Here is a 15,992-nt window from a genome sequence, read left to right as displayed (position 1 = left end):
CCTTGAGGACAAAGGACTCTGTGCAGGCAGGAATGTGGGACCTGGGGTGGGGCAGAGGCACTAACAAGGCATCCATCCCCTAGGGAGGTGAAGGATACCAGAGTTCCCCTTGACCTTTCCAGGCAAAGAAGTTAAGCTCCTTGCCAATGAACGCCCCAAAGCATATCACAGATCCTGCAAAAACCCATCATTTTGCCCGGTTACACCAAGGGGAAAGCAAATGAACAGAGAGATCGAGCAACTTTCTCAAGGTCACACAGGCCCCCAACAGGGATTCCTCCCTCCCGGGCCTGACTCTGCCAGTCCAGCAAGCCCGCTCGGATGCCTATGCTTTGTCTTCACGTCCTCTGTGGGCGGGCACACCTTCAGACCACAGGTGCTGACCCCAATTCACTGGCAAAGGCCCACATCTTCCACATATTTGAGGGTGCAGACTCTGGAACTGCAGGGCTTGGAACCCCAGTGGCATCACTTACTAACTGGGTGACCCTGCTCAAGTCACTTTCCCTCTCCGTAACAGTTTCCTCATTTGTAAAATGGGGATAATTACTAGCGCCTAACATCACAACGTGGTTGGAGGATTAAATTAGTTAATGTATTGAAGTGCTTAGACCTGTGCCCAGCATACAGTAAACGCTATAATAAAGGTATATGTAGAAAATATATTATCATGGTAAATACAGGCAATAATTCAGTAAAATTATAACGAAACAAATAATACGGTAAATACATTCGTGCTACTAGGACTGTTATATTTACTGTCGTTGTTGTTGTTGTTATTGGGACAGAGCAGCAGTGCAGTGACTCATCAATAGCATAGACTCTAGAGCCAACACAGCCTCATGCAAGTTACTCAGTTTTTCTGGGCCTCTAGGTTCCCCATCTGTTGAAGGAATAACAGCTCCTACCTCCCTAAACTGTGGTGATTTTTAGATAATACAGGCAAGCGGTTAGAACCTGGATTGGTGTATGCACAGTGCACGGTAAGTATTAGTTACTATTACTATTATGTATTGTTATTATTATTGGCCCAGGGATGGTGAGGGCTACCTGATGGGTTGGTGGCAGCATGTTCCAGTTCCAGAGTTAATGCAACTCTCAAATTTCAGAGTAATTAGTTCATTTGATCAAACATCTGCCAAGCCTCTCTTGTGTGTTTGGACCTGTCAAGTCTTCCTGGAGTCGTGGAAAATAAATCCCACGTGGTTCCTGCCCTCAGACAGCTCGCAGCTCTTAGCCGAGGAGTCCTAAGCCCGTCTACAGGGCAGTGAACCTGAGCACCAGTAGGGGGCAGCATGAGATAAGTGCTATGAAAGTCCCGTGCACAGAGGCACCCTGAAACTCCAAGGAAGAGAAACGGGGTGGCTACAAAACCCAGCACAGCTTGGGAGAAGGGATGGGGGATAGGATCTATGCCCCGTTCAACACACGCTTGTGTCCCTGGGGGCTCCGCCTTGATCTGGGCCCTCCGAGTCACAGCACGGTGGCAGTGTGGCAGTGCTAGGTGGCAAGCGAGGACGCGGAGGGGGGGGTGGGTGGGACTGCGGAGCAGCTCCTCCCAGAGGAGCAGCATCTAGAATAGCCTGGGGCGGAGCGGGGGGGAGGTGGGACATGCGATGGTCCAGCAGAGAATCTTGGAGAACATCCCAGGCAGAGGGCAAAGGCCTGGGGCTAAGCGCAAGGGTGTTGCCAGCAAGGAGGGCAGGGTTCTTGCGGTTGCAGAGGGGTGGGGGGAGGGGGCCAAGGGGCAAGATGGCGCTGGAAGGCCAGGGTTGGGAGCACAGCTTGGGTTCTGGCCTGTGGAGATGGGGTGGTAGGGGTGTAAGGGGACTTCTTGCCTCTTCAGCCTCCAGCCTGGTGGTGATGTGTAGGGCTGCAGAGGAGGTGGAGAGAGGTCTGGAAACATCCAGCTGCCTTTCAACTAACAAGTCTGCCTGGTAGAGACAGGCTGGCCCGTGAAGATACCACCTGCTCACAGACATCTGTGTTCCCTGCGTGCCGGGGCAGTGGGGGGGAGGGAACTGGGGACTCTGGGGCTGGCACCCCTCCCCCAGGTCATGTGAACATGTAACACACCTCTGGCTCCAACCACCCTCGGGCACCAGCCTAGCACATCATGGCACAGCCTTTCAGTCTCACCTCATCAGCCCCTGGGGTCGGCAAGGAGGGCTGCTGTCCCCCTAGGCCCGCCCTGTCGGGGGCTCAGAACTCCCTGGAGGGACGGCAGGCAGGTTCCAAGGGCAGAAGGTTGCTACAGACCAGCTGAGTCACTGCTGCCAACAGGGTTTCCAAGGTAACAACCTCCTCTGATTTCTGTCCCTCCGTGGAAACACGGGCTGCAGGAAGCCTTGGCAACCGAGTGGTACCCTACTTCCAAGAGCTGCTGCCGTGGCTGGGCATGTGGAGTCCATCCCCAGAAAGGCCGAACTCCAAGGGTGACACAGTTCTTGGCTTAGCCACAAAGTGGCCACAGGACACTGCACCCAAACTCCCCAGGATCCCAGGAGAGATGGGATTTGGTCAGAGAGCCAGGTGTCTATGGGAGACCCCAGGGCACTGTCAGCAAATCTGGCCGGCTCCTCTGAGTGAGTGAGCCTGGTGGTGAGCAGGTGTGGCCAGTTCCTCTGGCTCCAGAAGGAGCAAGGGCCCTCAGCACAAGGGGAACCTTTCCTTCCCTGGATAGTCATTTGTCGCTACTGCCACACTGTGTTCTGTTAGGATGTTAATTTGTGTGAACTGGTGCAGACGCCTTCGGAAAGCCTGACCATCACTCGCTCCCCAACGGACACCTTCAGTCCATGAGGCAGTGTCATCACTTCTGTCCTTTGGGCCTCAGTTTCCCCACTGGTTTTGCCATCCATGTGCCCCCAGGGGACAAAGGAGAGATGGGCGCTTCCCAGGGAAATGCCACCTCTCTCCAGAAGGCTTCCGCAGACAGTTCATCCTCCCACGGTGCTCACTTCTTGACCCCTGCCCCCCGCATTCACTTTATGTAACTGCACACCTGGCCCTTATTTTATACCGTGTACTCTCTGAACGTGTATGCATAGTCTCAATCATGAATGGGTTCATGTCTCTTTTTAACAGTAGAGTGAATAGAAATAATGCTTCTGGGCATTATTCTGGGACCGTATTGTATACAGTGTGTGTGTGTGTGTGTGTGTGTGTGTGTGTGTGTGTGTGTGTGTGTGTGTGTGTGTGTGCGCCTCACCATTTGGGGACCCAGCAGGACTGGTGACTGGGCTTCAGAAGTGCAAAATGCTCCTCCCTTTCCCATGGCACACAGCAAGCTCCAACTGGCTCCCACCACAGGGCAGATGGGGAACATCGCTCCTGCAGAAAAGCAGCTCCTGAACTTGACCTGCTGAGCAAAGGTCAGCTTTCCTAAACTCAGAAGTGTGGAGGGCACAGCCCTGTGCAGCCAAGCAGCTCAGGGGAAAAATGGCCCCAGTGCTGCTGAGTGAGAGGGTTGAGGGCACGGTGAGCGGGTGGACGGGTGTGAGGCAGGGCCAAGGGAGCCCCGTGGTTGCGACTCTGCTTTGCACTATCTCCTCCTAACAGGATGCCTCCACGTTCAAGGGCAACTCCTCTCTCTACTCGAAAAAAACATCCCAAGAGTTTGGACAGAACCCTCACAGGCAGGGGCAGGACAGTGGAAAAAGGAGGTATGGGGAGAAGATGGGGTCCCCTGGGAAAGTCTGATATGAGTGATGGGCCCCTGCCCCCCAAAATATACATGTGCACATAATTTTACATAAAATTTTAAGGGGATTAAGCCAATTCAAGGATACTCTTGTATCCTTGAGCCTGAGCGCTGGATGGCGTCAGAAGGGCTCAAATCACAGGTCTGCCCCTTGGGCAGGTACTGTGCCTCTCCGAGCTTCGTTTCTCTCATCTCTGAAATAAGGATGCGAGCATCTCCCTCCCAGGTTGTCACACCTACACTGCAGTAAAACCACTGCTGTCAAGAGGAGGGTGACCACTGGGTGTGAGTGGGGTGGGCAGAGTTAGCAGCGGGACAGGTGAGATGCAGGAATGTAGCCCATAATGTCAGCTACATTTTAGCTTGAAGTGACAGGGAGACAAGGGTGGGCAGGGAAGGACTGGAAGGAAAAATAAAAGCCATGAGTATAATTAAAAGAAAAGAATGGAAAATAGCGAGTGCTGGCGAGGATGTGGAAAAATCGGATCCCCTGTGCATTGCTGTTGGGAATGTAAAACATTCAGCTGCTGTGGAAAACAGTTTAGCTGTTCCTCATAAAGTTAGCACATAGAATTGCCATGTGTGATACTGTGATTTATAATAAGATGTATCTGATCTTCACCTCCATTCTTGGCAAAGAGCTCCTAAAATCTTTGGAATTACCCAAGTGGAGAGTGATCAAGGTGTCTTTTGTCATGTTAATGAGGTGAAATTTGGAAAGTCCCTAGGTCACCTGAGGATCAGAGCTGGTTGCCAGGGGAACCAACCCTGTGGTAGAAGGGTAAGAACTTTTATCCCCAACCTCAGATTTCCAGGGAGGGGAGAGGGGCTGGAGATGGAATCAATCAACAGTAACCAATGATTTAATCAATTATGCCTGTGTAGTGAGGCGTGTCTAAAAACCCAGAAGGACGGGGTTTGGCGAGCTTCTGGGTTGGTGAACACGTGGAGATTCAGGGAGAATGGTGCACCCAGAGAGCATGGAAATTCTGCACCTCTTTCCCCATACTGTGTCCTATGCATCTCGTCCATCTGGCTGTTCCTGAGTTATATCCTTACATGATAAACTGTAATCAAGTAAGTAAAATATTTTCCTGACCTCTGTCAGCTGCTCAGGCAAATTAATCAAACTCCAGGAGAGGTTGTGGGAACCTCTGATTTATAGCCAGTTGATCAGAAGCACAAGTAGCAACCTGGACTTCTACTGGTATCTGGTGCTGTATCCAGGGAGACAGTGTCAGAATTGAATTGAATTACAGGACACCCAGCTAGTGTTGAAGAATTGCTTGTGGATTTGTGGAAAAAAATACACACACATCAGAACTGGTGTCAGAAATTAGCCATGTGACCCAACAATTCCACTCCCAGTCAAAGACCCCGAAAGAATTGAAAACAGAGACTCAAACAAATACTTATACATGAATGTCCATAATAGCATTATTCACGGTAGCCAAAGGATGGGAACAACGCAAATATCCCTCAGCAGACAGATGGATAAACAATGGAATGTTATTCAGCTGTGAAAAGGGTTGAAGTCCTGATATAAGCTACAGCGTGGATGAGCCTCAAAAATACTATGCCGAGTGAAAGAGGCCCAACACGAAGACCACATGTGATTCCATATATATATATATATATACCTCCAGATAGCTATACCTATATATCTATACAGAGATAGGTAGATAGGTATAGATACCTCCAGAATAGATAAATTCATAGAAACAGAAAGCAAATTGGTGGTTGCCAGGGGTAGGCGTTGTGGGGAAATGGGAATAACTGCTTAATGGGTATGGGTTTTATACTGGGGTGTTGAAAATGTTTTGGAACTAGATAGATGTGGTGGTTATGCAACATTATAAATGTACTAAATGCCACAGAGTTGAACACCTTAAAATGGTTAATTTTATGTTATGTGAATTCTACCTCAGTAAAAATTATCTTAAAAGGAAGGAAGGGAGGGAGGGAGGGAGGAAGAAAGGAAGGAAGGAAGAAAAGAAATCATCTGTCTCACACCCCTTTGTGTGGCTGGAGTCACATTCCTGTCCGGAGGTCAGCCCAGGCCCTGACACCATCTCTAAAAGGGAAAGTAAACACTGACGCATGAACTAAGGAAAGAGTGAGACGACCGAGTAAAAGCAACCACTACCCCAGTGGGTTTTTTTTTTCTTTTTTTTTTTGTGGTACGCGGGCCTTTCACCGTTGTGGCCTCTCCCGCTGTGGAGCACAGGCTCCGGACACGCAGGCTCAGCGGCCATGGCTCACGGGCCCAGCTGCTCCGCGGCATGTGGGATCTTCCTGGACCGGGGCACGAACCCGTGGTCCCTGCATCGGCAGGCGGACGCTCAACCACTGCGCCACCAGGGAAGCCCCCCAGTGGTTCTTAAAGTGGGGCCCCTGGACCAGCAGCATCAGCAGTTCCTGAGAACTTGTGAAAAATGCCAATTCTCAGGCCCCACCCCAGACCTCCTGAATCAGAGACTCTGCGGGTGGACCCAGTGATCCCTCTTCTTATCAAGGCGAGACCCACTGCTCTAGACTGTTGGCAAGCAGGGCCACTGTGAGTGGTCAGAAAGGGGAGCAGGCAGTGTGGCTGGAGGGGGCTGGGCAGTGAAGGGTGGAGGGATTCTGGAGAGAGGCCAGTGAACCTGCAGATCTGAGCCACTGAGCCTCTGGACATCAGCCTGCCCAAGGAAAGGCCCCCCTCTGCCCCGGTATAGCCACAGCTGTCCCTCACCTCACCAGCCCCTATGTGGGAGTTCCCCACTGCCCCTTACCCTTCACGGTCGATGTGTGGCAGGGGCTGCTTGGGCGTGTGTCGGAGCTTCCGGTGGAACTGGGTGAAGTCCAGCTTTTCAGGCTGCAGGTCCCAGGTGGCACCACTAGAGGGCGAGGGAGGGTGAGAAATGTGACAAGCCCAGTTACTGATGGGGATGAGACACCCCGGCACACCCCAGGCAGGGCATCTCAGAAAGAGGTGGGCAGGAAGAAGGAGGGCCCACTGGCCACAGGCAGGGGTCAGGCAGGGACCCTCACTCAGAATGGAGCCTGAAATGTCGGCTCTGCGCTCACAGACAACAGGGCAAGTGCTTGCCTGGTAGCCTTCCCCTCTCTTCAACCCTGCTGTATGATAATAGATGCCTATAAAACACAAGTGTGGGCCCGATGCTCGCTCTACAGTGGTCTGCCTGAAACACTGGAAAGCCTGGGGAGAGTGTGTCAGTTGGGGAAGCAGGAGGCCAGGTCCCCCAAGGACCAGTCTCAGGAGACCCACGGCACTTCCATGCCGGGCAAGCCTGAGCCAGAGCCACGGTGAGCCTGGAGCACAGCCAGAGTTGGCCAGCTCCAGGGCCGGGGCAGAGCTGAGCTAAAGGGCCACCACCATCCACGGTCTGAGGTCATCACTCTCCAAAGAAGGGGACACCATGACAGGAGAGCCCGTCAGCGAACCCTCCAGGGGCACCAGCCCCACATCCTGAGAAAGCCTGGCCAATACCTGCCCTTCAAACTTGGCCCGTCAGGAAGCTTCTAGAGCCTGAAGCACTGACAGTTCTTCCTTTTCTCTGGACGCCTCTCCGCACCCCCCAGCCCCCGCCTTCCATAACCTCTGGTGGGAGGGGTGGGGTGTGCAGCCACAGCTGTCCGTCCTCAGCTCTAACACAGCCACGTGCTGTTCCCCCACCGCCATTTTCCTTCCTTCTCTCTCTGACCTCCTTCCTCCAGCCTCATCCTTTCTATTTCACCCTCCTGTCTTTCTCTCCACTTCTTGATCAATGAATTCTCAACAATAACTCAATCCCCAAAGGCCCCTCAGGGCATAAGGACCAGTAAGCTGGGGTTCCAGCCGGAGCCACACACCACAACAAGAGGAAGAGGAGCTCACCTGAAGGAATCAAAGGTGTTGGCAGCCCAGATATCTGTGCCCAGCATGTCCAGAGAGGTGTCTTTGCTGCCATTCTGGAAGAGATGGAGGATGAAAGGGGTGGCATTATTTGCCTGGCCAGGACATGGAACAAATGGGTGGAAGGCCCAATCCCAGAGAGGGTTGCAGAGGGCCCCCTTCCCCGCCATCCCCCTCGGTTGGTCATCCTGGGCAGCTTGGAGGCTGGAGTGAGCCACTGGAGTGAGTGTCCTGGCTGGTGTACCCAGTACGAGTCAGCGGGACCCCTGGCCTCCCCCAGGCTTGGGCCCTCACTTTGCTGGTGTTTGACAGAGCTGTGTGGTCAGGTACAGGGCAGCCAGGACTCTGCTGCTCCAGCCCGTGGCTCTCTCCTCAAAACCTCTATACTAGTGAGCTGCCACCACCACTGCCAGCCTGATGGCAGCGGCTTCTCCCAGGCAGGGGCTCTGCAGAGCCAGGCACACGGGAAGGTCTGTGTTGGGAGGTTGACTTCCTTTGGAGTTAAGCCCCACAGCCCAAAATCAGGTGGCACCAAGAAGCCCCCATTGACCAACAACTCCAGCGATGGAATTTCTCTAAGTCAACTAGCTCTGGTCTTCTTCCTTTGTTGTTTCCTATATGATTCATTCCATAGACAGAAAATGCTCTACTTGACCCAGCTTCTCTGATCTGGCTTCTTTGCCCTTGGCTGATCTCTGCAACAAGTTCTCCAGATCCCTATCTTCACTCCTGATGCCACCCGTCCCTCACTGTAACTGAGCAGGACCCTATGGGGCCTTCCTAGAACAGACCCTACCCCCTCCCATGTCCTCTACCTGAAGGAAAACTTCAGCCTCCTAGGCCTTCCCCAAGTTCCAAAGATTAAATGTAACCAGAGAAATGAGAAAATGCAGAAACAAAGGAAAACAGACAAGCAAGACAAAAATAATAATAGTTTAGCCATTAAACAAAGGCAAGGACATTTAGTTCCTCCTCTAGGGCTATAGATAATATTCTGAGCCAGGTTCTTTGAGCTGTTTTGCAGATACTGAAACCCCCACCAGGTGGAAGAAGTTAACTGCATGCCGACCACAAGCACATAGACCCCAGACGGGTTGGAACCAGAGGTTGGTAATGTTGACTCCTAATTACCTCACCAACAACTAATCAGAAGAATGCCCATGAGCTGATCACATATCCCATAACCCTCCTCCCTCACTCTGTCTTTAAAAACCTTTCCCTGAAAGCCTTCGAGGACTTTGGGCCTTTTAGGCACTAAGTTGCCTGAACTCCTTGCTTGGCGCCCTGCAATAAACGCTGTACTTTCCTTCACCACAACCTGGAGTCGGTAGATTGGCTTTACTGTGTGTGGGCAAGCAGACCCAAGTCTGGTTCAGTAACATCATGACCCCCACAGTCTGCTTTTCATCACCACAGTCTTTAAAAACAATACTTCCACCTCCACTAAAGCTGACTGTGTGCGTGCCTTATAACTCAGGACTCCACTCCCAAGTACAAACACAGCCAAAATGTGTACAGACGTTCACCAGTATTACACAGCACAGAAGTACAGAGGAGCACTACTCAGAACAGCTCCAAACTGGAAACTACCCAAATGCCTACCAACATTCGACCAAATTAATCGTGGTGTGTTCACATACTGGAATATTACACAACAGTCAGAATACACTAAAACAACATGTAATGCCATAAATGAATCCCACAAACATAAAGTGGAACAAAAGAATCTAGATATAAGAGTACTGGCTCTATAATTCAATTTTATATAAAGTTCAAGAACAGGCAAACTAATCTATGGAGAATTCAGACAGTAACCAGAAGCAGGCCCCAGGAGGGTGCTGGGGGGCTGGTAATGTCTGCTCTTAATCTAGGTGCTGGTTACATAGGTGTATTCAGTTTGTGGAAATCTGTTGAACTGTAGGTGCATGGTATGTACACCTTCTTCTGTGTGTGTTACGACCTTCTGGTTAGATTCCTGGTAGCATCCCCAGTCTTTATTTTTATGATGATCTGTCCCTGGACCTGTCATTCCTCAGATCCACTAGCTCATACACTGGGCAATCTTCCTTTGAGATCTTTCCATAGGCCTGGCCCTGGGCAGACACTGAAGACACAAAAGTGGAGAAGTCACAGGTTACGCCTGCAAAGAATGGTATGGGATGACACACACGTAATAAATAATTACAATACAGTGTGAAATGTGCACTGATTCAAGGTGCCACAGTAGGACCAAAGCACAGGCAAATTTCCTGAGAAGTAGGGAAGGACTCCCCCAGAGTAGGGATTCATGGTGATCAGGAGAGCGGAGGGAAAAGGAGGGAAGGGGTCATCTGGGGAAAAGGGCCAGTATGTGGAAAGGGGCCCTGGCAGGATACAATAAGGCATTCTGGGTAACTTTAAGGCCTCCTGGGTTTACACAGGGAGCCCGGCAGCTTGTCAAGGTGCCCCCAGGTGGGCAAGTCAGTGGTTTTCAACATCACCCGCTCTCAGTCCTGGTCAGGGACCTACTAGGGGCCTCACAAGTGCTCCTCAGTGATTGTCATGGGTTGAATTGTGTCGTCACCACCCCTCCCCGATCCCCAGCGCCACCATTATTCATACGCTGAAGTCCTAAGCCCCAGTCCCTCAGAATGTATTTGGTAACAGGCTCATTGCAGACGCAATCAGTTAGGATGAGAGTGGGCCCGAATCCACTATAACCGGTCTCTTTATAAAAAGAGGAAATTTGGACACAGTGACAGATGCACACAGAGGGAGAACGCCAGGCGAAGAATGGAGTTACGCTGCCACAAGCCAAGGAACTTCCAGAAGCTGGGAGAGAGGCCTGGACAGATCCTTTCCTAGCTCCTTCACAGGGATCATGGCTCTGCTGACACCTTGCTTTCAGTCTTTTGGCCTCCAGAACTATGAGATGACAATCCATTTCTGTTGTTCTAAGTCACCTAGTTCGTGGTCAAACGTCCTAAATCAAGCAGCCCTAGCAAACTGATAACGGTGATCAACCATCCATCACCTCCACAAACCCCTTGTGAGGGCAGTCCATCACGTCCCCACTTCCCACAGCCAGCAGACAACCCCCCTGTGACCTTCTCATGTCCTTCAGCCACATGAAGCACCAGAGGGCCCCGGGGCCCCACCTCCTGCAAACAGACAAGCTCAGACCCAGGCTGGCTCAGCTAGTCTCTGATCTCCCCACACCACCTCCCCAGAGACGGCCCAGGAAGAGTCCCACCTGCTGTCCTCCCTGTGCCCCCCCAGCTGGAGACCACGGCCAACATCACCCCAGAGCCTGCCGAGCAGAGCTCACATGGACACTGGTGAAAAGAGAAAAGGCATGAGGATGTATGTGTGTGTTTAGATTCTGCACTTACTGAGCGCCACCCACATACAAGGCACTGAGAACCCGGCTAGAAATAACCCCAAACGAGGCTCAGCAACCTGCCTCTCCCTCCCCCAGCGACCAGAGACACCCGGCGCCTTGGCAATGAAGCCCCATGACTTGGGGGTTTGGTTTTGTTTTTAGTTCTCATTTTCTTCAGGTCGGGCAGAGGCGGCCAGCAAGGTCTTCTTACTCACTGCGTCCTACTCTGCGCATCCTGACTCACCAATCCCTCAAGGTAGAAACCAACCTACTTCCCAGAGAGAGAGCAGTTTGAGGGTAGTTTCCGGCTTCTAATCGGTCTGAAGGAAAAGGAACACAAACTGGCCAGTAGAAAGGTTGAGGCCCAGCCTCCCAGCAGAAGGGGCCCAAGCTGCTCAGACCCTCACAGACACCAGGCAGGAGATAAGGAGGGGGTGGGGAGAGGAGGGGAGCATTCAGGGGAGGCTGAGGGAACAAAGGGCTAATGGGAGAGAGGGGCACCCAGAGTGTGACCTCGGATGAGTCACGTAACCTGCCTGGGCTGCATCCATACACTGAGGACTGGGCCCTCCCTCTGGCACCACCAGCCTGAAGCCTTGGGTCACTCAGGCTCTAAGTGGCTGGGAACTTTCTCACGATGCCCTGAGACCTCCCACAATCCTCCTGTGAATCAACCACAGTCACTCAGGGCCAGAAGCTTCTCCATGTGGCACCACCTGTGTGCACCTGGGTCTTCCCCCCACCTGTCCAGTTCCGCTTCCCCATAATCCCCTTCACTATTGACCGTGATGTCTCGTCTCGGCCTTGCTCCTCTCCCGCTCCCTCCAGACGTGCCCCATCCTTCAGTGCTTGGCTCCAGAAAACCCCTCCGACCTCCCAAACTGCAGTCACCTCCCTCTGTCCTGAACTTAGCACCCGCGTGGGTGACCTGTGGCTGCAGAGCCCACTGGCGGCAGTTCTCACTCCGTCTTACCGTCACTCTCTCCTGCTCCAGGGCGTGGACCTGGGATGGCAGGGACCTCTCCAGGTGCCCCAGCACTCTATGTTCAGCGCCCAGGAAGTGTCTGCTGAGTTGACAAACACTTCAACTGTCTTCCTTAAACACGTTGCCATAATGAGCCATGTGACCTCAGCGAAATTAGTTCACCAATTTGGACTTCAGACGCTTCATATTTAAATAAAGAGATCTCCGAAAGTGAAGTGCCATATCCTGTAGATGGGTTTCTTCTGATTGGCATGTGTGCTGCCACCACACCCTCTCTCACCAGGGGCAGACATCACTAATCAATTATGGCACAATTTACAATCTTCTAGGATCAGCCCCTCCTTCCCTTCCTTCTTTGAGTTGTCTCATCACCCTACCCATCCCAACTCCTGGTGCCCTGCTTGCTTCAAATGCCACTTTGAAATTGCAGGTGGCTAGAGCGACTCACTTTCTATCTAGGAGACAGGCCCCCACCCTCCTGAGATGTTAAGTGGCTTGTTCAAAACACCCTTCCCAAGCCTCAAAGATGATTACCAATAGGTACAGCATTTTAAAATGACTTCTAAAGCAAAGGTCAAAAAAAAAAAAATCAAACAAACTAAACCTTGCTTCCAAAGCACACGTCTGAGACCTCACCTGGAGTGAAGTTCACTTCCTCCTTCAGGATAGTAACACAAGTCTCTCCCTAATCCCTGACCCTTTAAATACACAACTCACTCTGGCACTTACAAATTCAGCTTACGTGGAGTGGACCATTGCTTAGTCATCACTCTCTTAGACCCATAAGGATGTTAATCTCCCCAAGTAAGTTTTTTTTTTTTTTTCAAAAAATTTTTATTGTGGTAAAATGCACATAACATAGAATTTACCATCTTAACCCTTTTAAGCGTACAGTTCAGTGGTACTAAATATATTTACAATATTGTGTAACCATCACCACCATCCATTCCCGTAACTCCTTTCATCTTGTAACACTGAAAGCGTATACCCATTAAACACCAACTCCCCATTTCCGCTCCCCCCAGCCCTGGCGACCACTATCCTATCTTCTGTCTCTAGGGTTTTGACAACTCTCAGTACTTCATACAAGTGGAATCACACAGTATTTGTCTTTTTGTGACTAGCTTACTTCACTTGGCATAAGGTCCTCAAGGTTCATCCATGACCCCAATTAGACTTTAAGCTCCTGGACCACAGCTGCTTTCTGTTCTTGTGTCCCCAAAGTGGTCAAGCTGGGCACACGGCAGGTCCACCTCAGATGGCTGCCAACTGATTAAAGAGACTCTACCCTGAGAGATTGAGGCCCTGCTGCCTCTGTGCCTGAAAGACTGATTCCCAGATTAGGATGTCAAGATGGATTCACCAACCTAGGATTTGAGGCCCCTAAAGAGTGAGGAATGCAGGATGGAGAGAGGGAACAACCATGAAAAAAGGACGGGAAGGTCACAGCTTAACCCAGGACTGCAAGCACCTCACAGGTACGAGCACAATTCACCTTAAAAACAGCTCAATTATGGCACAAGGGCAGTGCGAGTGCACGTAAGTCTCCCTCCTGGTCCAGGGGCTGGAGTCTTGGCCACCACCCCTCATAGCAGCGGGGCGAGGCCATCTACTCTCTGCCCTGTGCAGAGAGAACCACACCTAAGGGAGGTGCCTGGGCATCTCAAGCTCAGGCCCCAGCCTCTTCTGAAGCAGCATCCCTGGCAGGGGACCCACCAGCCTCAGGGACTCTGGGGGTCCAGGGACAAGGCCCCCCTGGCTGATGAGTGGGAAAGAGTGACAGAGCAGCTGCTGGAGAGGATGCCCAGGCATAAGGGAGCCCCCCACCTCCCTGCATGTGCACATCAACCTCGAGGAGCTGGTACCATCTCCGATCGGAGGTGAGAAGCATTTTTTCAGTACTTCATAGTTTATAGACCCTCTCCACGCATTTTTCCTCATTGAAGCGCTACGACTCTCACCCATCCTCGCAGGAGCCCAGAGAACTTATTCCTGAGCCGATGGAGAGAACCTGAACCCTATTTTAAATGCTGGAAAACTCCAAAACCACTGCGGTTCCCAGCAAGCACCTGGCTACTCAACCCTCCCCCCCATCACCCTCCCATCAGCTCAACCTCTGGTTCCGTTGACAGCATCCCTCAGCCGGCGGAAGCCTCTGCTCTCGCCCCTCCATCTCCACAGGGTAGGTCTCATTACTCCTCATGAGCACCTACCTCCTGCCTCCACTCCCTCCCCCACACGCCGTGACTCTGATTCTCGGAGCTTAGGAACAGAAGTGCTAGGATGAGCCCCTCACAGACCGAGGGGCTGCAGCCCACACTCTGCACAGTCCTGGGGAAAGAATAATGTGCACAGCCTCCCTGGAGGAGGCGACAGCACTGGGCAAGAATCAGGACCCTCGGGCCGCTGAACAGGATGTGGCTGAGGGCTGTGGGCAAGCCTGTGGCCTCTCTTGCTGAATATAGTAGGAGGGTGAGCCCCACCAAGGCCAGTGTTGTAACGGGGAGGGGGAAAGTGTCTGGAGAAGTCCACAGTGAAAATCTTGGTCATGGACATGACTTACTTATCGTTGCTCCATCTGACAAGATGACTGCAGCACGTAACAAGAATCTGGACACCTCCTTAGAGTTTGTGGCAATGGGATGTGACCGGCATATAATCACTGCATGTAACCTTTTACCAACAGGGGCTGGAGAAGGGGCCTAGCTCTTGGAAACAAAATCTGTGTCCTTCAAGTTTCAGCCCAGAGAGGGAAGACCCTCACCTGCAGAGCCTTCCTTTCTGTCCCTTGTTGAAGCCGAGGTGGTGACCCAGGGGATGCCCAGAGGGGCCAGGACTCACCGGCAGAGTGACTGCTGCCACTGAACTGACAGCCAGGAACCTAACAGCTTCTCACGTTCATCCCCAGCGCCCGCCGGCCCTGGGCTGACAGCACCCAGGCGACCCTGGGGCCACCTGCCACGCTGACGCACGTCCAGCCAAAGCCCCTGAAGCCATAAAGTGCCTGGATGTTCCCCGCTTCTTGAGTTCTGGACACCAACCCTCAAACTTTGCAACCCCTAACAAACACACAGGGCAGAGACGATGGTGGTGGGAGCTTGGCTGTTCTGCTCACTGCTACAGGGGCCTCGGCATCCTCCTTGGCACACTGGCAAAGCTTTGTGTTGGTATGTGGCTCAGACACCGCCTGTGAAGGGGATCTGGGGCCACACCAAGCTGCTGAACGTACAAGATTATATTCCTCTTTGGGCCGCTGTGCCCTTCCTGGACTCGGAGAAAACAAATCTCCTTTCCACCCACTCCGAGTCTTTCTCTCTGATGGGATCAGCTCGAGAGCCTTCCTCCCTGTGGCTTGCTGTTTCCCCATCAGCTGGTGCCCCCCAAGCCCACGGCACATCCAGCACATACCCCAGGGGTTGATTCCCTTCCTGATCTACTGTGTGCTCCAAGTGGTGTTCTAGAAACACTAATCCGCGGGCTCACAAATGTCAGTGTGCATCGGAGTCATCCAGGGAAGGGACTGAAATGGTTTAAGTTTAGGGCAGCTGCAGTGGTGCATGGAACACGCTTTTGGAAACAGTGGATATTAAAAAGTTTTGTGGGGGACAAAAAGTTTAAAAAGGCTCCTCGGTCAAATATTTGGGACACACAGAGTTAAAAGAGTTGTTAAATAAATACTTTACTGCAGAACTTCTCAGGTGCCTTTATTGGTCTTGGATGGATGCTGACTCTTCAAGTAGGTGGCAGCACACTATACAGCTTTGCCCAAACTCCTCCGGCCAGAAACCCACCGCACTCTTCCTTCTCACCCCACACAGCATCCTGCAGGACCATGGTTCCCCCACCGGGAAACAGACATCTTAAACTATCTGTTAACTCTCTTCCCCAATTAGTCTGCCATCCCCTCAGTTGCAGTAGCCCTGGCTTCACTTTTCTGTTGTGTCCCCCTGCCTCCTCACCCCCACCACCTTCCTAGTCTTGGGATGCAGCATCATTCATTCTTTTTTTTTTTTTCGCAAGGACTCAGTGGCCAGGTACCGAGAGC

At 52.0% G+C, this 15,992-nt stretch overlaps 1 protein-coding gene across 5 annotated transcripts in view; it reads right to left on the bottom strand.

Moving 5' to 3' along the window:
* Positions 1-15,992, bottom strand: part of CTIF (cap binding complex dependent translation initiation factor) — a 307,707-nt gene that overhangs the window by 190,527 nt on the left and 101,188 nt on the right. For all 5 annotated transcript variants that reach the window (XM_089895159.1, XM_022584518.2, XM_022584521.2 and 2 more), the window contains 2 exons: positions 7,584-7,657; positions 6,478-6,582 (listed from right to left, as the gene is read on the bottom strand). In XM_089895159.1, the coding sequence (XP_089751285.1) occupies positions 6,478-6,582; positions 7,584-7,657 (179 nt within the window). The remainder of the gene's footprint in view (positions 1-6,477; positions 6,583-7,583; positions 7,658-15,992) is intronic.

The sequence above is a fragment of the Delphinapterus leucas genome, chromosome 14 (genome assembly GCF_059928025.1).
Source record: "Delphinapterus leucas isolate spDelLeu-1000000601 "Yukka" chromosome 14, BTC_Dleu_Yukka2, whole genome shotgun sequence".
Lineage (NCBI taxonomy): Eukaryota > Metazoa > Chordata > Mammalia > Artiodactyla > Monodontidae > Delphinapterus > Delphinapterus leucas.
This window is presented reverse-complemented; position numbering and strand designations above follow the sequence as displayed.